The 22236-nt window shown below is 49.0% G+C and overlaps 1 protein-coding gene across 1 annotated transcript; it reads left to right on the top strand.

Moving 5' to 3' along the window:
* Positions 1-5651: 5651 nt before the first annotated feature.
* IFNGR2 (interferon gamma receptor 2) lies at positions 5652-20373 on the top strand. Its single transcript, XM_027748322.2, has 7 exons — positions 5652-5742; positions 9664-9790; positions 10243-10418; positions 11897-12045; positions 13070-13220; positions 13955-14109; positions 19845-20373. The coding sequence occupies exons 1-7, from the start codon at positions 5667-5669 to the stop codon at positions 19959-19961; spliced, it is 951 nt and encodes a 316-aa protein (XP_027604123.2). The 5' UTR covers positions 5652-5666; the 3' UTR covers positions 19962-20373.
* Positions 20374-22236: the final 1863 nt, after the last annotated feature.

The following is a 22236-nucleotide window of genomic DNA, read 5'->3' as shown; positions in this document are numbered from 1 at the left end:
GCCAGTTTTCCCTCATCCCTCACTTTCTTGTTCAGATCAGGTATTAGAAACAATTTTTCCCTGCAGGAGTGGTCAGGCCTTGGAATAAGTGTCCCAGGGAGGTGGTGGAGTCCCTGTGTCTGGGAGTGTCCCAGAGGTGTCTGGATGTGGCCCTTGGGGACATGGATTGGGGGTGATCCTGGTGGGGTGGGATGTGAACCTTTCATCACCAGAACCAATATTTGATCAGAGAATGTGCCTCAGGGTGTGCTCTTCAAATTGATTTTAATTCATTTCTCTTTACCTCACTTGATTTTAATGAATCTGTTTTCAGCTCCTAGTCCCTCCCTTTGAAAACTCCCTCACCAGAAGCACAATTCTGCATCAACGTGGGATCCTCGTCCAGAGGGACCACGGAGATGCTCCAAGGGCTGGAGCCCCTCTGGAGCCAGGCTGGGAGAGCTGGGGGGTCACCTGGAGAAGAGAAGGATCCAGGGAGACCTGAGAGCCCCTTCCAGGGCCTAAAGGGGCTCCAGGAGAGCTGGAGAGGGACTGGGGACAAGGGATGGAGGGACAGGACACAGGGAATGGCTTCCCAGTGCCAGAGGGCAGGGAGAGATGGGATATTGGGAAGGAATTGTTGTGTGTGAGGGTGGGGAGGCCCTGGCACAGGTTGCCCAGAGAAGCTGTGGCTGCCCCTGGATCCCTGGAAGTGTCCAAGGCCAGGTTGGACGGGGCTTGGAGCACCCTGGGCTGGTGGAAGGTGTCCCTGCCCGTGGCAGGGGTGGCACTGGATGGGCTTTGAGGTCCCTCCCAACCCAAACCTTCCCTGATTCTGATTCTCTCTAAATGTCACTATTTGAGGAACTTGCCTTTTTCAGCCACTGTGGTCTTTTCGTTACAAAAACTATTCACAGCTCTCAATATCATGCCCAGGCATCTTAAATGAAGGGTGAATTTCAGCCATCAAGACACACCTCTTCTTAGAAGTGATGATCTGCAGGCCAAGGTTATCTCCAGGAGATATATGGGGAGTTTATCTCTCCACATAAGTCCAGTTGGGTTTGCTGTTATATAAAGTGCTCTGAGCAGGCTGTTTGCATGACTAACTCCTGTACTTCCTCCCTGCCTCAAGGAGACTCGATTTCATCAGGAGTTACTGTAAATGAATCACTAAACCCATATTTTTTTTATGTTAAGCCTCCCAGCCTGCTGAAATGCAGACTCTGCAACAGGCTCAAGGCCTCCAGGAAAGCCTCTTCTGGTTCTCAATTTACCAGTAAATATCCTAAATCCTGCTCTGGTTCAGAACATGCAAACAAAACACAGGGAGGGAGGTGTTGCTTTTTTCCTTTGTCATCTCCCCTTTTAACAGGCAGAAACAGTGTCACCCGAGCCTCACATGAAATCATGGAATCATGGAACAGTTTGGGTTGGAAGGACCTCAAAGCCCATCCAGTGCCACCCCTGCCATGGGCAGGGACACCTCCCACCAGCCCAGGGTGCTCCAAGCCCCGTCCAACCTGGCCTTGGACACTTCCAGGGATCCAGGGGCAGCCACAGCTTCTCTGGGATTTCTATTCCAGGGCCTCCCCACCCTCCCAGCCAGGAATTCCTTCCCAATATCCCATCTAACCCTGCCCTCTGGCAGTGGGAAGCCATTCCCTGTGTCCTGGCACTCTGGGTCCAGTTTGCTGCTGTGCCTGTGAGTGGGAGAGGAGAACCTGGAGCTCAGTGGGGCCAAGCTCCTGCTGTGACACATTTGCATTAACTGCTAAAGAAATACAAGTATTTCCTGCCTTTTGCCTGGATATCAGCTGCTGGCTGGTGTGTCCTGGGGTTACAAACACTTCCCTGTGCTACCACATGGAAATACCAACTGTGACAGCTCCAACTTTCCAGTGAAAACTCAAATCTCTTCCCTGGGGTGACATAACTTCACTGTCTGTGCCTTTAGGTCTAGCACCTTCCAGTGCTCGAGGAGAGAAGGCTCCAGGGAGAGCTGAGAGCCCCTTGCAGGGCCTAAAGGGGCTCCAGGAGAGCTGGAGAGGGACTGGGGACAAGGCCTGGAGGGACAGGACACAGGGAATGGCTTCCACTGCCAGAGGGCAGGATTAGATGGGATTTTGGAACCAAGATGTCTTGCTGCATTGGAGATGCCCCTTTACACATCTAAATACCCTTCCATGACCTCCAGAAGGCCCCAGCTGGCAGAGGAGGGTCCAGATCATCCCAGCTTCCTCACACATGTCAGCAGAGCCACCACAGCAAAGTTTGCAGGGGGAGGATTTGAGGCTGAACAGACCAGTTTGGGGCTTCTCTAAGACCTTTATTCCTTTTCACGTCAGGCCAATATCAAACAGCTCAATTCCACTTCTCTTCCAGGAAGAAGGTTGAAAATCCAAGCAGCAAACACCAGGAGCCGCTTTTAATGAGGTGAGAGTTTGAAGAGCTTTTGGCAAAATAAGTCTGGAATTTGTTTAAGGCTTTGTGGTTTGAATAGGAGGGAGATTCTTCTTCTTTATTTGCTTCCTTGTTTCAGTTTCTTAACAGAATGTGGTTCTTTACATGAGACATCTGGAAGAGGAGGGGGATGGAGGAACACAAGGAAGGGGTTGATTTGCCTTTCAAACCACTCTGGTCCTAAAATTGCTCAGCTCCTGATCACTACCTGATGTAAGAGGTGTCCCTCAGTCTGTCAATGGATTCATTTCAACTCTATCTGTGTGTTATTTTTGGAGAACTTCCTTATTTTTCATGAATTCAAATGTATTTTCAAGGTTCTGCACCAGAAATTTGGCTGCAGAAAAATCACAGGATGATTTATCCCTTCCCATCTGATTTGACATTGACTTTGCTTTCTGCTCCCTAAGCTCGAGGAAAATAAAGCAATATACAGAATTATCTCTGAATCTGTAGGTTCTGCAGATTCCCTGGGTTCAGGATGTCAGGATCAGATGTTGCATCTCCTCCAGCTCTCTCTTCTCTCCATTAAATCCCTTTATTCTCTGTTCTCTCTGTTCTCCTTAAGCTCCCAGTTTTAAGAAGTCATCCCTCATCCACTGAGGGTAAAAACCACACATCCCATTTTTTCCATGAAGGCACAACCATTTTGACCTCCCTCCTAACAGAGAAGACTCTCAGAGAGTAATTTCTTGGGCTTTGACTTGGGAGGAAGCTCAAGGTGAGAGAGAGGAGCTGGGATGAACCCCAAAGCCTGCCCAAGTTTCCTCTCCGGGCTGGGAAAGGGCAAACACACATGGCAAGGGCTGGGATTTCTGTGACAAACAGTGTCTGGGAGCTGCAGGGAGGAGGGAAACCCTCTGCCTCAGTCATGTCTCGAGTTTCTGTGGTTTCGAGTTGCTCCACGTTTCCTCTGGGAATCCAAATCTCGTTAGTGCCTGAATGTGAGCTGCCACTGCGATGCATGTGCTCCTGGACACGCTGGGCTGCAGTTTAAGGCCCCTGCTCAGAAGCTGTGGGGCTGGCACAGCTTGGCCTGGGCGCCTGCCCCAGAACTGCCCCTGCAGTCCATCCACACAGTGCCTGGCTGGAATTCCTGCGCTGGCTCCGGGGGTGATTAAAGGATCTGTGTCAGCACAGCCCCCCGCACAGGGGAATCCCAAAGAGAAGCGCCTGGAGCAGAGGGTTTCAGCAGAACCGTTCCGAGGGGTGAGTCACACCTTCCCAGAAGGGTTCAGGGCAAGGTCAGACTTGTCGAGTGCAGGGAAAACAGGCTCAGTCTGCAGCTGGCTGACTGTAATCTCCATCAGCCCCTTTCGGCTCGTCTGATGGTGATCATCAACAGCCGTCAGTTTGCCGCGTTTCCTTTTTTTTCCTTTTTTTTTTTTTTTTAATAAATTCTCTTTTCTAACATTCATCATTTTTGTCAGCGTTAAAAGGCTTTAACCTTTTGACAGGTTCTGACCTGTTTTATTACTGCTCCTCCCTGCAGACGGAGGATCTCTGCCCTGAGATAAGAGCAGGGCTAAGAGAAAGGGAGAAATCTCTCTTTCGGTGGGGAAAGGGCTGAAGTACAGTGGGAACCGGGTGATTCATCCGAGCTCAGTTGGGAATCAAAGCTGCCCAGCCCTTACTGAGTGCTCTGACCACGAGACTCTTTCTTTGTGCCAGCTCTTCTTTGCTTGTGCCAGCTCTGCTCAGGAAATTCAGGCAGCCAAACATCATCTCTACTAACTGAAGATGTTTTAAGCATGGGTTCCTCTGCTAGCAATCCTGCTGATTGCCTAATAATAATAATAACCCCCCATATTTTCTCTGTGAAGTGTTTAAGAGTATTTTGACTTTGTTCAGGAGACACATGAAATACTCCCCTGCTTTATGGTGCTTTTAACTAAAGCTGCGTCAAAGCTCTTACATTAAAACGTAATTTAAAACCTAAAAATTAAAATCCCTGCTAGTGAATTATTTTAAAACAACCCCTCTATTAAAGCAGCGACGGTGGGAGGAACGCAGCCTCCCGGCACCACCTGGGGCGTTTTTAACCCGAATATTGTGTTCTCAGCAGCATCAGCGAAGGGGTGCGGTCGGGGGTAACCACGGGCTGGTGTCACGTTCGATGCAGCCGGAGAAAAGTGGGGAACTTCAACCACTTCATGGCGAGATTTTCTCACATCCAGCGCACGCAGGGACCGGGACAGGGGCTGGGGAAGGGCTGGGGACAAGGGACAGGGGCAGAAGAGGGAGTAGGGGCAGGGAGAGAGACAGGGACGGGGCAGGGGTAGGGACAGGGGCAGTGACAGGAGAGGGAGAAGAAGCAGAAGAGACCGGAGCAGAGACAGGGGCAAGGGGAGGGATAGGGGAGGGATAGGGACAGGGGAGGGACAGGAGCAGGGATAGAGACAGAGGAGGGAGAGGAGAGGGAGAAGAAGCAGGAGAAGGGACCGGAGCAGGGGCAGGGGTAGGGACAGAGACAGGATCAGTGACAGGAGAGGGAGAAGAAGCAGGAGAAGGCGAAGGACAGGGGCAGGGGTAGGGACAGGGGAGGGACAGGAGAGGGAGAAGAAGCAGGAGAAGGCGAAGGAGCAGAGACAGGGGCAGGAGAAGGTGAAGAACAGGGGCAGGGGTAGGGACAGAGACAGGAGAGGGAGAAGAAGCGGGAGAAGGCGAAGGATAGGGGCAGGGGTAAGGACAGGGGAGGGACAGGAGCAGGGATAGAGACAGAGGAGGGACAGGAGAGGGAGAAGAAGCGGGAGAAGGGACCGGGAGCAGAGACAGGGGCAGGAGAAGGTGAAGGACAAGGGCAGGGGGAGGGACAGGGACAGGAGAGGGAGAAGAAGCAGGAGAAGGCGAAGGACAGGGGGAGGGACAGGGGAGGGACAAGAGCAGACGCAGGAGAGGGATAAGGAGCAGGACAAGGGGCCAGGGCAGAGACAGGGGGCAAGTGCCGGAGCAGGGGCAGCCCTCGGGGGGGAGGCTGTAGCACATCCCCTTCCCCATCGCCGGATTCCCCCCGGGGGCCCCTCCCGAGCGGCTCAGGCGGGGCCAGGGCTGGCTCTGCCTTCTCGGGGGGCGGAGGAAGAGGAGAAGGAGGAGGAAGAGGAGAATGAGGAGGAGAAGGAGGAGGCGGACGGAGCCGCCTCACCGGGATATGGAGCGTGAGGCCCCGGCACGGAGCTGGGGGGGGCCAGGTAAGCCCGGCACGAGCTAAGCCCGCCAGCCGGGCCATGCCGGGCCGGGCGCCTCTGCGAGCCCTCCTGTTCTTCTTCCTCCTCATCCTCCTCCGGGGCTCGGCGGGCGCAGGTAGTTCCGGGGGGGTGGCGGGTGGGTGTGCAGGGGGATGCTCTGGAGCCCCTCAATCCCGGCGGAGGAACCGCGGGGGCAGCCCAGGGCACGGCCCCGCCCGTCCGGGAGCCGGGGCCTTGCCCCGGTGCCTCCCCGCTCGGCGGTTCTCCTCACCCGGCTTTCCGTGGGGGGCCGAGGAGCTCGATTCGTTCGCTGACAAAAATCCTATTAAAACCCCTCCCCAACCCAACAGATGTTTTTTGGCCGTTTAGCAAAACACTGATTTTTGATTTTTTTTTTTTTTTAGGCCGGTCCTCAGGATGCTAGGGCAGACGGGGGGTAAGCGTGGGAACGGCCCGGGAGCTGCTTTCACTCGGCTTTGCAGCGCTGCGGCTTCGCACGCCCGCCGTGTGAGAGCGTTGTTTGAATCGAGGTGGGAAGGGAAAAAAAAACAAAAAAAAAAAAACCAAAAAAACAACCAAACGCAATCTGAGCGTTGTTTTTGGCGGCTGCTCTGAAAAGAACCAGGTGTGGGGAAACCCTCCCTCCTTCAGGGCAGAAAGGAAGGGTTGGAGCGTTTGGGCCTTTCCCTGCCTGAGGTGGTTCGGGGTTTCTGGGCTACCTGGGGTTTGAAGTGTTTGTTGCTTTGGGTCGTGGAAAAAAACAGACGGTGAAGGAGCCGAGTGTGTGATTTCAGGCAGTAGTGTCACCGCCCTGGTTCGGGGTGCGAGATCTGACGGAAACGTTCCCTGGGTGTGTTGTGAAAGCAGCTCCTGGGTGAGCGGCGAGGGCCCCCCCCGGCACGAGGCATCCTCATGTTCAGCTGCAGAACCAGAGGTCTGATGACTTTTGTCGGTGGTTTTTTCACAGCTGGCGGGGGAAATGATGTGTTTCCAGACACTGATATAGGGCAAAATAGTCCGTGTGCAGACATGGGATCCCAGACTGAGCTGGGTGGGAAGGGACCTTAAAACCCACCCAGTGCCACCCCCTGCCATGGGCAGGGACACCTTCCACCGGCCCAGGTTGCTCCAAGCCCCGTCCAACCTGGCCTTGGGCACTTCCAGGGATCCAGGGGCAGCCACAGCTTCTCTGGGATTTCTATTCCAGGGCCTCCCCACCCTCCCAGCCAGGAATTCCTTCCCAATATCCCATGTAACCCTTGTCCTTCATTGGTCTTTTCTGTCTTGCTGCGTCTTGTGTTTCGTTCTCAGAGCTCTCTGGGATTTTGTAGCCTCGGTGTGTGTCATGTCTGAGAGCACAGATGACTGATGGTGTGAGATACCTCACCACATGCCAGACCAGCAGTGAGAGTGCAAGAGAGAATCTGTGTGGCTGAGAGGTGAAAACTTCTCATGAATGAAGGTTGCCTGAGGCCTTTAAAGTACCCAGGGTTGAACAGTGTAGGGAGCTGGAAGGAATCTCAAACAGGTTTGCAGTGCTGAATGAGGCAGTGGGGGCCTGGGGCCGTGTTTACTGAGAGCACTGCTCAGACTTGAGGAAGTTAGTGACAGACCTAATTAACCCTTTGAGAGAATCCCAGACTGGTTTGGGGTGGGAGAGACCTTAAAGCCCATCCAGTGCCACCCCTTGCCATGGGCAGGGACACCTTCCACCAGCCCAGGTTGCTCCAAGCCCCGTCCAACCTGGCCTTGGACACTTGCAGAAACGGGGCAGCCACAATTTTCTGGGAAAACAAGGGCTCAACTATTTTTTTGTACTTTGGACTTAGGGTTTAATGCAACTTGATGTAGAAATCAAAAAAACCCAAACTTTTAAACATTATCCCCATATTCCCAAAGAAGTCTTGATCTTGTGATCTTATTTATCTAAAAATAAATAAACTGTATCTTAGGAGACTACTGTCTCCAGAACACAAAATGAAATCTTCTGCTGTGGGATATCATTTCATGTCATGGTTGTCTTTGTCAGGCCAGGCTGGACAGGGCTTGGAGCAACCTGGGCTGGTGGAAGGTGTCCCTGCCCATGGCAGGGGTGGCACTGGGTGGGCTTTGAGGTCCCTCCCAACCCCAACCATTCCCTGGTTCTGTGATTCTCACGGTGTAAGGGGATCACTGCATAGACAAAAACAAGTCAAGTGCAGAAGGAAAATCTTCCTCCCTCCTGAGACAGCAGTGAAAGTGTTGCCCAGCAAGGCTGGTCCTTGGAGGTTCTGGGATACACCTGGAGAGAGCCCTTAGTAGCCAGGAGTGATGCTGGAGCTGGCCTTGTCCTTGTCTTCCTGTGTGTTTGGGTTCTCCAGGCTGCTGGTTCTCCCTGTTTGCCAGCTCCCCTCTCCCTCCAGCTGCTCCCCCCTTCTCCTCTGCCTTTCTTTGCTTCTGCTGCCCCCCATTCCCCAGCCCTTGGCTCTTTCCCCTTTGCTTGGCTGCTCTCCCTCCCTCCCCTGGGTTTATCTGTCCCTCCTCTGCACTGTGCCTGTCCTTTGGCCCTGCTCCAGCCTGGGCAGATCCCTCCTCCCCTGCAGGAAGTGGCTCCTCTGTTGTGGAGACACAACACCCTTCGCTCTTGGCTTCCCTGACGCCTCCTGAGCAGGTGCTGGAGTGTGACTGTGGTCTGTGCACACCCAGGAGTGTGACTGTGGTCTGTGCACACCCAGGAGTGTGACTGTGGTCTGTGCACACCCAGGAGTGTGACTGTGGTCTGTGCACACCCAGGAGTGTGACTGTGGTCTGGCACAGTTTGGGTGGGCACCCCCCCCAACAGCAGCCACACCTCGAGCAGAGGCCTCTGTCCTCTCCCACGTGGTGAATTGCGTTACAGAGTTGGCAGAACTTGAGGTTTGTGAGTGGGGCTGAAGGGGTTTTGTCTCCAGCTGTCCCCTGGAAGGTGTCACTGAGGTGACCTCAGTTAACAGGGGGCAGATGGTCAGGGAAGATGTTCTGGGTTGTGAGGACAGATGTGGGATGCAGGTAACTGGAATAGATGAGCTGCTGTAATGACCAGGGGTTGGGGGCCCTTGGGGAAGGGTTTAGAAAATGTGTCCTGGGAGGAGCAGCTGAGGGAGCTGGAGGGGTTTATCTGGAGAAGAGGAGGCTCAGGGGGGACCTCATTGCTCTCCCCAACTCCCTGACAGGAGGGGGCAGGGAGGGGGGTCGGGCTCTGCTGCCATGTCCAAGGGAAAGGAGGAGAGGGAATGGCCTCAAACTGCACCAGGGCAGGCTCAGATTGGAGATTAGAAACACTTTTTCCCTGTCAGAGTGGTCAGGCCTTGGAATAAGTGTCCCAGGGAGGTGGTGGAGTCCCTGTGTCTGGGAGTGTTCCAGAGGTGTCTGGATGTGGCCCTTGGGGACATGGATTGAGGGTGATCCTGATGGTGCTGGGGTGGGACTGGGAGATCCTGGAGGGCTCTCCCAGCCTTGATTCTGGGACCTTAATTTATGCCTTCATGGGCCTGGGTGGGGTTTGTTATTTTGTGCTGGACTTGGTACTTTGGTACTTTCAGCATTATGTTCTGCATGGAATGAATGAAAACAGGGAGTTCAAGTCATACAAACAGAGAATCCCAGGCTGGTTTGGCTTGGGAGGGACCTCAAAGCCCATCCAGTGCCACCCCCCTGCCATGGGCAGGGACACCTTCCACCAGCCCAGGCTGCTCCAAGCCCCGTCCAACCTGGCCTTGGACACTTCCAGGGATCCAGGGGCAGCCACAGCTTCTCTGGGCAACCTGGGCCAGGGCCTCCCCACTGAATTGTATCAGTGCCAGTGCAGCTGGAAACGAGGTGAGGAGGAGGAGGGGGAGGAGAAACGGTTTTGCCTGAGCAGCAGTGAAAATGTGGTGTATGGTGATAGTACTGCAGATGTGATACATGATGACAGCAGTGAAATTATGACACGTGGTGAGGGAATTTGGAGACCAAAATTTGGTCACTGTGCGCTTGAACATTTCAGTAACTATTTTTATTCCTCTTCTTGATTTAGAACCTTCTCCCCATTTACCGGCTCCAGAGGATGTGGAGATTTATTCCTATAACTTCCATAGTTTGCTGAGATGGTCTCCTGTTCCCGTGGAGAGAGGCTTGGTGTTATACACAGTCCACTATAAAACGTGAGTAAACAGTTCTAAAATAGCTCATTTTGTCCTAATTCAGTAACACAATTGGTTTTAGAAACCTGAAAAGTGTAAATATGAATAAGCACAGAAACGAGAGCATGTTTTTTATCCCGGATGCTTTTGTGTATCTCCAAAAGCAGCATCTGAGAGGCTGTGACATGTCCCCTGAGCTGAGGAAAGATTGGAGACGTGAAGAGCAGCCAGAAATGTTGGCCAGTTCCCTGCAGAATTTTAGTCTGATTCTCTCTGGTTAATTTTAATTTTCCCATTTCAGTTTGATTTCCCCCGGGGATTTGGAGGTGCTGAGGGCCCTGGGGTTGTGCCCGGGTGAGAGCCGTGGGTTTGTAGCGCGTTATCTCCTCACCAGAATGGTCTGGGTGGGAGGGGTTGTGTTTGGGTGCTTGCACTGTTCTGCCGTGTTTATCTGTGCTTTTCTGGCGAAGCAGAGGGGCCTTCCCTGTGTGGAACGAGATGAACTGTACCCGGATCCCCCGGACCCAGTGTGGGTTCCCCCTGGAGATCCAGAAGCGGCTCTGGACGATCTTCCTGCGCGTGAGGGCTGAGCTGGGGCAGCTCCCCTCGGCCTGGGTGCAGGCAGGGCCCTTTGTGGCTGAGAGGGACAGTAAGTGCTGCCTTTGCTGTCACTGGCTCTGCCTCTGTCTCTCTATCTCCAAGGAGATTTCTTTGAGAAAACTGTTCTGCATTTTCAGCTCTGTTGTGCAGAGTGAAGGTGAGAGGGTTGGAGGTGTTTGCCCACAAAGACAACGAGGTCTCGCCGGGATTTGACACTCCCTGGTTCTGCTGGGGTGGGTCAGGGCTGTCTCAGCAGGTGTCACGAGGGAAACATGGGTTTCCTGGGGTGGTTGAGCCTTCCCAGAGCCATAATGTTCTTTTGCTGAGGAGTTTTCCACTTTCTCATTTCCCCCCTGAGCACTGCCCACGTGAACCCCTTGGATTTGTGGCAGTCTGAGGCAAACCCACCTGCTTCTGCTGAACAGATCCCTGTCCTGATAAATACCAATGGTCTGATAAATGTAAATTGTCCTCATAAATATGAATAGTCCTGGCAGATATAAATTGTCCTGACTGCAGTGTGGAAGTGTCAGGGACACTTCTTAAATTATAGAATCCCAGACTGGTTTGGTTGAGAGGGACCTTAAAGCTCATCCAGTGCCACCCCCTGCCAAGGGCAGGGACACCTTCCACTAGACCCTGCCAGGGGTGATTTTGCTATTAGTAAGTACCACAGGCAGTACTTCATTTGTGTTTTTAATGATTTAGACCTCAAGAGTATTTCACAAAAGGAAATCGTCATGTTTACCCTGAAGGTCAGATGGAGACATCAAAGCAAGGAGGGGGAAAGCAGTTATTTCTCTTCCAATCTATTGACTCAAAGCACTGTGGTTTTTAGGGAACCTGGAATTTGTGGCAGGCTGATCAAAGGAAAAAAAATGGCCAGTAACTGCAGATGAACTTGGGTATTTTCTAGTTAATGTTTACTGAATTACCAGTTAGGTAAATATTGTAAATTTATTAAGTACATGAGGAAACGTTTTCCCTTTCTTGAGAAAAAGCTGTTGAAATTTATTATGTTTGCTGGGAGTGTCCAGGGAAGGGAACGGAGCTGGGAAGGGGCTGGAGCAGCAGGAGGGGCTGAGGGAGCTGGGGGGGCTCAGCCTGGAGAAAAGGAGGCTCAGGGGGGACCTTCTGGCTCTGCAACCCCCTGACAGGAGGGGGGAGCCGGGGGGGGGTCGGGCTCTGCTGCCAGGGAACAAGGGACAGGAGGAGAGGGAACGGCCTCCAGCTGTGCCAGGGGAGGCTCAGGTGGGACAGGAGGAGGAATTTCCTGCTGGAAAGGGTGGTGAGGCCTTGGCAGGGGCTGCCCAGGGAGGTTTGGAGTGCCCAGCCCTGGAGGTGTCCCAGGAAGGCCTGGCCGTGGCACTCAGTGCTCTGGGCTGGGGGACAAGGTGGGGATGGGGCACAGGGGGATCCATGGGCTGGGAGGGCTTTTCCAACCCCAGTGATTCTGTGGAGCTGGAGCCAGTCCATGAGCTGTTGTGCATCCCAGGGGTTCAGTGCTCTCTCTGTGTTTGTTCCCAGCCACTCTGGGCCCCCCCAGGGTGAGCAGAGTGAGTGCCAGCTCTGACTCGCTGCTCCTCAGTGTCACCCCCCCTTTCACGCCTGAGCCCGGGGACAGTTTCCAGTATCGTGTGTTCTACTGGGAGAACACAACAAGGACCACGAAAAAGGTGAGAATTCTCTTATTTCCTTTGTTCCTCGTGCCTTGGAGGCTGGGATGTGAGTCAGTGGCTCTTGGCAGAACAACAACTGGAGGAAGAAAACGACTGTATTTTGTCTGTACCCGTGAATGTCACCACGGGGAGTCCTGGGAGGTTAATTTGGCCTTGACACAAGTACTGCTGCATTGCCAAACTTAAAAACCCCTCTTCCTCTCCTCCATGTGGAACAAAGGCTAAACCCCATTGCAGATCAGGGTAGAGAATCTGTGCCAAAGGTGCCTTTTGATTCCAGGGTTTGCTTAGGGAATGTGGAAAACTGGAATCTCCTTCCTCCTTTCCTGTGCTGGGAGCTGCAGGAGCAGCTGCTGGGGCCTGATGTGCCTGTTCCCAGGGCAGAGAAGGTTGTTGGGAACGTGCTGGGATGAGCTGGGATGAGCTGGCCCTGTTCATCCTGAGACTTGGTGTTGGTCCTGTCCTGTGCTCCTGCTGCTGCCTGGGGCCTTGGGAATTGTGTTGTGCACAGGCCAGTGTTGCAGGGGAGGTATTAAGTTAAAAAAAAAAAGGAGGAAGAAGCTTCCAAATTACATAAATCTAAAGTCAAATATTTAAAAAACAGAAGCAGAAAAATATTAATTTATTTAAGAAAAATATTAACATTTAAAAAACCCTTTTGCTTCAGAGGCCTTAGTAAGTCACCTCCCTTTCCTTCCTGTCTTGCACCAAATGTGTGTTTTTCTGACACTCACACAATACCTTCATTTCAGAGGCAGGAAAGAACTGGGGAAGGCTCTACTCAGGGTTTAATTTTGCCCTGCCCCCCCTATATTTTGCTCTTTGCCTGAGCTGCTGCATCAAAACATCCAGGAAAGCTGGAATATATTTCACTGCCTCTCTTGTGTGGGAAAGCTGAGTGATGGGAAAAAAAAAATCTGGGTTTTTTGAATGGGAAACTTAAATGGGGGAGGGATATTTGTGTTGGGAACAAGGCTGGTTTTACAGTAACACCTTTTTTTTTTTTTTGTCTTTTAAACAGGAACAAGAGACACACAATACAGTATTCCAAATTGGAAAACTAAAGGAATCAACACTTTATTGCTTTAGCCTTCAATTTGAATTCGAGGGAGTCTATGGTGAACTGATAGGACAGCGAAGTGCCCCAGAGTGTCACAGAACTGCCATCAGTGGTATGTGGGGTTGGGGCATTTTTGTGTAGAGTGGGATGAGGTAGAACATGAGTCCTGGATCACCTGAGCTGGTCCCTTCCATACCCAGTTTGTTGGGAGTGCTGAGGGCACCACAGAGTTCACAGCTGTCATTGAGGGCAAAATAATCAGGAACCATCAGTCAATAATTAAGGGTCTGTGTTGGGCTCTTCCTTTTCCTTCATGAATCCTACTGGAATACGGGATAATGGAGTTTGGCCCCCTCTGGAATCTGAAGTTGATCCCAGGGCTGGAGCCCCTCTGCTCTGGAGCCAGGCTGGGAGAGCTGGGGGGGTTCCCCTGGAGAAGAGAAGGCTCCAGGGAGAGCTGAGAGCCCCTTGCAGGGCCTAAAGGGGCTCCAGGAGAGCTGGAGAGGGACTGGGGACAAGGGATGGAGGGACAGGACAAGGGGGAATGGCTTCCACTGCCAGAGGGCAGGGATAGATGGGATATTGGGAAGGAATTCCTGGCTGGGAGGGTGGGGAGGCCCTGGCCCAGGTTGGCCAGAGAAGCTGTGGCTGCCCCTGGATCCCTGGAAGTGTCCAAGGCCAGGTTGGACGGGGTTGGAGCAGCCTGGGCTGGTGGAAGGTGTCCCTGCCCATGGCAGGGGGTGGGATCAGATGATCCTTAAGGTCCCTCCCAACCCAAACCATTCCATGATTCCAGAAATATGAACCTGCCGTAGGTATATGGATTTTTTTTTCCTGCTTTTCCAGAGGCAACCAGGGCTGGATTCATCACCCTGCTGTGTCTCTCGGGGTTAGTCCTTATAAATCTGGCTACAGCTGGTTTGCTGCTCCTGTGGAAACACCGCAAGAAAATCAAACAGTCCTTTCAGCCACCTCTGAAAATCCCCTCACACTTCGAAGAGGTACGTGCAGAGGTTTTGTGTTTCTCCTGCAAAAGAGGGAAGAGGAACCAGGGCAGTTGTTGCCCAACAGGAATAAACAACTGTTGTCTCAGGGTGACTTGTCTGATGCTGATCTCCCACCTCATTCCTCTGTTACTGAGCTGGATGATATTTTACTGTGTGCTGAGACACAAACTCTGCTGGGCTTTCCTGTAAAACCCCGAGGATGACTCTGACCCGGGTTCCTGTTCCCCTTTTTTGGCTCGTCTCGGCCCTCAGGCCCCAAAATGGGGCTCTCTTGGAGCTTTTCCTCTGTTTCCTGTAGTGGGGGGTTGACCTTGGCTGGGCACCAGGTGCCCACCCAGCCGCTCTGTCCCTCCCCTTCCCAGCCCAACAAGGGAGAGATGAAGGTGGAAAACAACTCGTGGGTGGGGAGAAGGCAGTTTATTTAAAGCAAAAAGTAAAGCCAAGCTTGCATGCACAGAAGCCAGAGAGCAGGGTTGTTCTCTGCTCCCATGAGCAGCCGTGGGCAGCACTGCTGGGAAGCAGGGCCTGGGGACGTGGATGGATCCTCAGCAGGAGACACTGGAGACAGTGAATGCCCCCCTCCTGCTCCTGCCTCAGCTCTTACATCTGAGCTGAGCTCACGTGCTCTGGAATATGGAATCCAGCAGACCCCATCATCCCTTTCCTCCTCCTGGCCTCCAATCCTGTTCCTGCTCAGAGTATTCACTGGCTGACCCCTGCCAGGCCAGACCAGAGGTGCCCTCAGCAGGATCAGAGCAGCTGATTTCAGTCCTGTTACATCTGAGAGGTCACTGTTTTCTTTCTTGGGTCTCTGTGGCAACTCCCTGGGCAGCTTTCCTGGGTGACCCCTTCTGAACAGTTCCCTTCCCTCTTCATTCCTGTGCTGGGGCTTCCAGCTCAGAGGTGGGTTCCCCATCCCACTTCTTCATGGCTTCCCCCTGGTCACACAGAAAGAACCAGAGTTCACCACATGGCCCGAGCTCGGGGCTTCCTTTCCCTCTGCCCGGGGCAGGAGGGGACTGATCTCTTGGGCTGCCCCTGGGAAATGAGGTGCTGGCCTGTGGGAGTGAGGAGGTGCCCAGAGTTTCTTCTGCATCTCGAAGCCAGGAGGACAGCACCTACAGTTCCTGGATCCACCTTTGGGTGATACACTGGCACCAGGCTGTTAGAATGTGACACAGGGGCGCTTTGAACCGCCTTCCTCCACGTGGCCACCCTGCAAGGAACATCCTCTGGCTCTTTGGGGGTGTCATCCCTTCTTAGGTTACTGGAGATGGTTTCCAGCACTGCTGATTCTCTCAAGCACTGGATACTTTCATCTGCAGTGGCCCCACTTTCCTGGGGAGCTCCTTAGATCTTCCTTGAATGGATACCTTTCCCTCACGCTTGGGAGGAGCCATTTCCAAAGACTGCAAATTGTTCTCTGCTTTCCAATTCCTCTTTCAATTTGACTGTCTCTGGCCAGGGATCCCAGCTGGGCTTTGTGACCTTCCAGTAGTTGACCATCAGCCCCATTGTCCCAGCATGGAAGCAGCCAGGCAGGAATCTGCTCACCGGGCTGGCAGCTGGAATCTTTCTGCCAGTCCCAGAGTTCTGAGGAGGTCAGGGACGGGATAACCTCAGTTTGCTGTTGGATTTGTCTGACTTCCTTTGGTGAAGGACCAGCTTTCTTATCTGTCCCCTCCCCTCCTTCCACTCCTTCTCCTTCTTCCTCTTCCTGCCTTGCCAAACCCTGCTATGGCCCTGTCCCTTGCCTTATCCATTTCTCCCTTTTCACTGCTGGGGCAATGACTGGAGTTGTGGTTTGGGTCCCTGTCTCATCCCTGTGTCTCCATTGCAGTTTGGGTCCCTGTCTCATCCTGTGTCCCAGGGCAGTTTGGGTCCCTGTCTCATCCCTGTGTCCCAGGGCAGTTTGGGTCCCTGTCTCATCCCTGTGTCCCAGGGCAGTTTGGGTCCCTGTCTCATCCCTGTGTCCCAGGGCAGTTTTGACTTGATGATCTCAGAGGTACGTTCTAACCTGTCTGATTCTATGATTCTATGCAATATATGTATAAATATATCTAAAACTGTTACTATAACATGCAATATATGTATAAATATATCTAAAACTGTTACTACAGCATGCAATATATATATATAAATATATCTAAAACTGTTACTACAGCATGCAATATATATATATATAAATATATCTAAAACTGTTACTATAGCATGCAATATATATATAAATATAAATAAAACTGTTACTATAGCATGCAATATATATATATATAAATATATCTAAAACTGTTACTATAGCATGCAATATATATATATAAATATATCTAAAACTGTTACTATAGCATGCAATATATATATATAAATATATCTAAAACTGTTACTATAGCATGCAATATATATATATAAATATATCTAAAACTTACTATAGCATGCAGTATATATATATAAAAATATATCTAAAACTGTTACTATAGCATGCAATATATATATAAATATATCTAAAACTGTTACCATAGCATGCAATATATATATATAAATATAACTAAAACTGTTACTATAGCATGCAATATATATATATAAAAATATATCTAAAACTGTTACCATAGCATGCAATATATATATAAAACTATTACTATAGTAATATAAATATATCAGTGTATTATTAATATAGTAATAATTACCACATTGATTATAATATATTAATATATTGTTAATATAGTATATATTAATATGTAATTATATATTATATTATATATGGTTATATAGTATATTAATATTTTATTGCTATATTATTAATTATTACCATATAGTATTAGTACGGTAATATTACTATATTATAGTAATGGTGCTATAGTAATATCAATATATAACTATTACTATATATATATAACTATTACTATATACTATTTTAATACATTTACAAGGATCTTTTTACTATTTTAATAGACTCACATTAAAATAGTAAATGAATCCTTGTGCAGGGTATTTAAATAGCAAAAAATCCTTCTAAGTGTATTAAAATGGTAAAAAAAATAATTGTACAGGGTATTAAAATACTAAAAAAAGCCTTGTAAGTGCAATAAAACAGTAACAATATCCCTGTACAGGATATTAAATAACAAAAATATCTTTGTGCAAGGTATTTAAACAGTAAAAAAATCCTTGTTCACTGTATTAAATAGTAACAAATCCTTGCACAATGATTTCAAATAGTGAAAAAATCCCTTGTACAAGGTATTAAGACAGTAAATAAAATCCTTGTAAGTGTCAGAAATGAGTCAAACTCCCCTTGTGAAGGGTGTTAAAATAGTAAATAAAATCTTTGTGCATTAAAATAGTAAAAAAATTCTTGTACAGGGTATTAAAATAGTAAAAGATCCTTTTAAGTGTATTAAAGTAATAAAAAAACCCCTTGTAAGTGTATTAAAATAGTAAATAAAATCCTTGTAAGTGTATTAAAATGTTAAAAAAATCCTTGTACAGGGTATTAAAATAGTAAAAATACCCTTGTGCAGGGTGTTAAAATAGGAAATAAAATCTTTGTGTGTTAAAATAGTAAAAAAGTCCTTGTGCAGGGTATTAAAATAATAAAAAATCCTTGCATGGGATATTAAAAGAGTGAAAAAAAATCTTTGTACAGGGTATCAAAATAGTAAAAAAAATCCTTCTAAGTGTATTAGAATAGTAAAAAATCCTTGTAAGTATATTAAAATAGTAAAAAATCCTTATACAGGATATTAAAATAGTAAAAAATAGTAAAAAAATCCTTTTAAGTGTATTAAAATAGTGAACAAATCTTTGTATAGGGTATTAAAATAAAAAAAAATTCTGTAGAGGGTAATAGAATAGTAAAAAGATCCTTTAAAGTATTAAAATAGTAAAAATATCCTTGTATAGGGTATTAAAATAGTAAAAAAATCCTTGTAAGTGTAATAAAAAGTACAAATATCCTTGTGCAGGGTATTAAATAGTGAAAAAAATCCTTGACCAATATATTAAAATAGTAAAGAGAATCCTTGTAAGTGTATTTAAATAGTAAATAAAGTCCATGTAAGTGTATTAGAATGGTAAAAAAATAATTGTACAGGATATTAAAACAGTAAAAAACCAAAATGTGCAGGATGTTAAAATAGTAAAAAAAAAAATCCCTGTATATGTATCAAATAGTCTCCTGGTACATGTTATGAATAGAGTAAAAAAATCCTTGTAAGTGTATTCAAACAGGAAATCAAATCCTTGTAAGTGTATTGAAATAGGAAATCAAATCCTTGTACAATGTATTGAAATAGGAAATCAAATCCTTGTAAGTGTATTGAAATAGGAAATCAAATCCTTGTACAGTGTATTGAAATAGGAAATCAAATCCTTGTACAATATATTGAAATAGGAAATCAAATCCTTGTACAGTGTATTGAAACAGGAAATCAAATCCTTGTACAATGTATTGAAATAGGAAATCAAATCCTTGTACAATGTATTGAAATAGGAAATCAAATCCTTGTAAGTGTATTAAACACAGGAAGCCAATCCTTGTAAGTGTATTGAGATAGGAAAATCAATCCTTGTACAATAATTGAAATAGGAAATCAATCCTTGTACAGTGGTATTGAATAGGAAATCAATCCTTGTACAATGTATGGAAATAAGGAAAATCAAATCCTTGGAAGTGTATTGAAAAGAAATCAAATACTGGTACAGGTATTGAAATAGGAAAACAAATCCTTGTACAGTGTATTGAAATAGGAAATCAAATACTTGTACAATGTATTGAAATAGGAAATCAAATCCTTGTAAGTGTATTAAACAGTAAAATATCCCTGTGCAGGGTATTAAAATAGCGGGGGGGGAAGAAATGAAGGCAGATAAGGCACTGGGCTGAACTTTCAGAACGTGTGTTTCCAACAGGCCTCTCCTGAAGCCCGGGGGTACCAAATTCCCGGGAATTCCAGGCAGTCCCGGGGGAGCTCCTGCAGGTTCCAGGAACATCCCGGGATTCCTTCTTTCCCAGCAGGATCTGGGCTCTCAGGGCCCGAGTTACAGGGAGCCCAGAAGCCAAGCTGGGCTTCATTTCTGTCTGGAATTGGCTGAAATGGAGGTTTTGGGGGGGTTTTTTGTTTTTAACACACCTGGAAAAATCATCCCGTTGTTCCTCAGCCCTGCTGGGAGTGCAGAGAAGGTGGAGCTCCATCGAAATCCATGTTCATTTTCATTATTATCTTTTATTGGATTATTATCTTTTGTTTGATTACTAGCCCTGGGAAGCCTAATGTGGGAGGGAAGGGGAGCAGGGAGGAGTGGAAGCAGGAGAGGGAAGTGCCCAGGGATTTGTGGGGACAGGAGAAGGTGCAGCTCTGCCTGACCTGGATCAAACCAGGGCCTTGGAGCTCATTTCTCCATCAGGCACTCGCTGGGTTCCTGCAGCTGGAGGTTCTTAACTCGGAGGGATTGAACCAACATGAAAAGACTGGCCAAATTTTATTAAAAAAGCCCCCAAAACACCCAGCCAGGACCTGCAGCTGCTTTAACTCACTCGAAGGGATGTTTGGGTGATTGGTTTTATTTTCCTCCCCCACAGAAATAAGGTATTTTTAACTCGTTCAGTGCAGTTTAAGGAATTCCAGGATGGAACATTCCTGTAGCTGTGGATTCTGGCATGAAGCAACTTGTTGCCTCTGGAATTTCTTACACATGGACAGGGATCTGACCTGTTGTTTTCCGGATTTTTGCAGTTCCTCAGGGACCCTGGCATGCCTGGCTTGGAGGAGCTGGACAATTCCCCGGAGGATGAGCCCCAGGCTCTTGTGGCTGGAGAAGGAATCCAAGCCTGGAGCAGCAGCCCAGGGTGACAACTCTTCATCCACCACCCCCAGGGACAGGGAAACACAGACGAGCCACCCACTGAGTGTCCCCTGGCCCAGGGTTTCCAGCAGCTGCTCCCGGGGCGTGGCTGCTGCCGGGACAATCCTGAGCAAAATATGGACCCTGGGATGTGTCTCAGGGGCTTCTCCTGAGCTCCCCCAGCACCTCGTTCTGCCAAGGACACTGGAAAGGGGGAACACGGAAGGGAAACGAACACTAAACGCAGAAAATGGTTAAATTCCCACCCCAGGTTGGAATAAAGCTTTGAGGAATTGCAGCACTTTACAGGAGGGTGTAGGAGAACATAGGATTTTTCAGGGAGTGAATCACTGCAATGTAAATTCCTTTTATAGCTGATTTTCTTTTGTTGGCAATAATACTCTTGTTATATCCACCCCACTCTGCTTCTCTGAATCATTTTCAGCACATGGCAAACTAAAAAGAAATGTGTTAGTCCTTTCCTCTCCCCAGGATGAAGCTGTGCCACAAACTCCTCCCAGGGAGGCCTCCTCCCATCTGCTTCCTCACAGCCACACCAGTGCCCTGCACAGCCAAACAGACCTGAAAATAACATTTAAACCCTGTATCAGTCATTATCAGACACTAAAACCTCCTGTTCACCACCAGCAAAGGGAAAGTTGGCTGAGAGATGTTTTGAGTGCCCTAAAGCAGAAGAGCCCACATTCAGCCTCCTCTGGGGTCTGGAAGGTGTCCAATAAAGCACAAAGAACAAGTGAACCACTTCTGCACTAAAAAGATGGGGTTTAATTGATGATTTTTCCTGGGTTTGATACAAATTGTGTAAAAGAAAGGAAAGAAAGGGGCTTGTCTGTTTGCAGATGACTCACGGGAGTGGGCTGGGCCCTGTCAGAGCTGGGGGTGACTGAGGTGAGGCCCTTCCAGCCTTTCCAGGGACACTCCAGGCCAGCAGAGGCCAAAAGCTAAATGAGGTTAGTTTGCCTTGTAGAACTAATCTAATCCCCTGGGATTAGGCAACCTGCTGGCACAAGGCAGTTCTGTGAGGGCTGAGTCAAGTTTCATGGCTGGAGGAATTGTTTGGGCTGCAGAATATCTGCTTTGAACCACCCCCTTCTCTGGGCTGGGCTGGGCACAGATGGGGAACCACAGCTCACAGCAGCAACCACCTCATGCACAACAGAGGGCACAACTGGTAAAACATCTCCTGGGAATATACATATATATATATATTCCTGAATAAACCCTACACCAGCCTTCTGTCAGGGAAGGGTCTGTCAAGGATCCGAGTCATTAAATATTGTTACACAAACAGGCCCTCTTTGACACAAATAGGCCAAAGTTAAAAACCATTTGCTCGGGGTACAGAAGACACAGAATCCCACACTGGTTGGGATTGGGAGGGACCTTAAAGCCCTTAGTGCCACCCCTGCCATGGGCAGGGACACCTTCCACCAGCCCAGGTTGCTCCAAGCCCCGTCCAACCTGGCCTTGGGCACTTGCAGGGATCCAGGGGCAGCCACAGCTTCTCTGGCCAACCTGGGCCAGGGCCTGCCCACCCTCCCAGCCAGGAATTCCTTCCCAATATCCCATCTAACCCTGCCTTCCCTTCCCCAGGTGAACACCTCCAGCTCTCCCAGCCTGTCTTGCCTTGTTGAAGTTCCAGTTTCAGGTACAAGATGCAGTCACTGGGATTAGTTTCAGGCCACACTCATTTCTCACCTTGTAAAAACCCAACAAACATTCCCAAGCTCCTGTACGAGGAACCCAAGAAAGCTGCAAACCAAAGCCTGGTTGTGCTTCCTCCCTGGTGTAAACCTTGTGTACAGGCCAGTCCTCCTGGGGCTCCTGCACATCAGCTGTGAACCCACAGGAGGGAGAAGACAAGCTCACCTTTCCTGCAGTTTTCTGGCATTACAACCACCAGCCACGTCCTGCCCAGGCTGTGAGTGACCCCAGTGACCCCCTCGTGTCCCTCCAGGGTTTGCTGCAGGTCCTGGCAGCTGGGGAGATTCCCACAGGGAGCAGGTGGATCCCTGGCAGTTCCACACACCAAGCACAGAACTTAACACTCAGCAGTTTGGTACCACTGGGGCAGAACTTGGTACAGGGAGACAAAAAGCTTTGAGACACAAGGGAGAGTCAAATGCCTTAAAACCCACAGAGAACTCGTGAGAGAAGGAGTCACCAAGAGCAAATAAATATACAAGATCAGCCCAAGGCTATAAAACATCCTCTTCCTCCCTTCTGTGCACTCCAGACAGAAGAAACTGGATTTCAAATCAT

Source organism: Pipra filicauda, unplaced genomic scaffold (assembly GCF_003945595.2).
Source record: "Pipra filicauda isolate LSUMZ 115617 unplaced genomic scaffold, ASM394559v2 scaffold677_size160692_pilon, whole genome shotgun sequence".
NCBI lineage: Eukaryota > Metazoa > Chordata > Aves > Passeriformes > Pipridae > Pipra > Pipra filicauda.
This window is presented reverse-complemented; position numbering and strand designations above follow the sequence as displayed.

Coding starts and splice junctions, on each gene's coding strand:
- IFNGR2 (XM_027748322.2), top strand. CDS start 5,667: ATGCCGGGCCGGGCGCCTCTGCGAGCCCTCCTGTTCTTCTTCCTCCTC. Junction 5,743..9,663: donor CCGGGGCTCGGCGGGCGCAG/GTAGTTCCGGGG, acceptor TTCTTGATTTAG/AACCTTCTCCCCATTTACCG. Junction 13,221..13,954: donor TCACAGAACTGCCATCAGTG/GTATGTGGGGTT, acceptor CTGCTTTTCCAG/AGGCAACCAGGGCTGGATTC.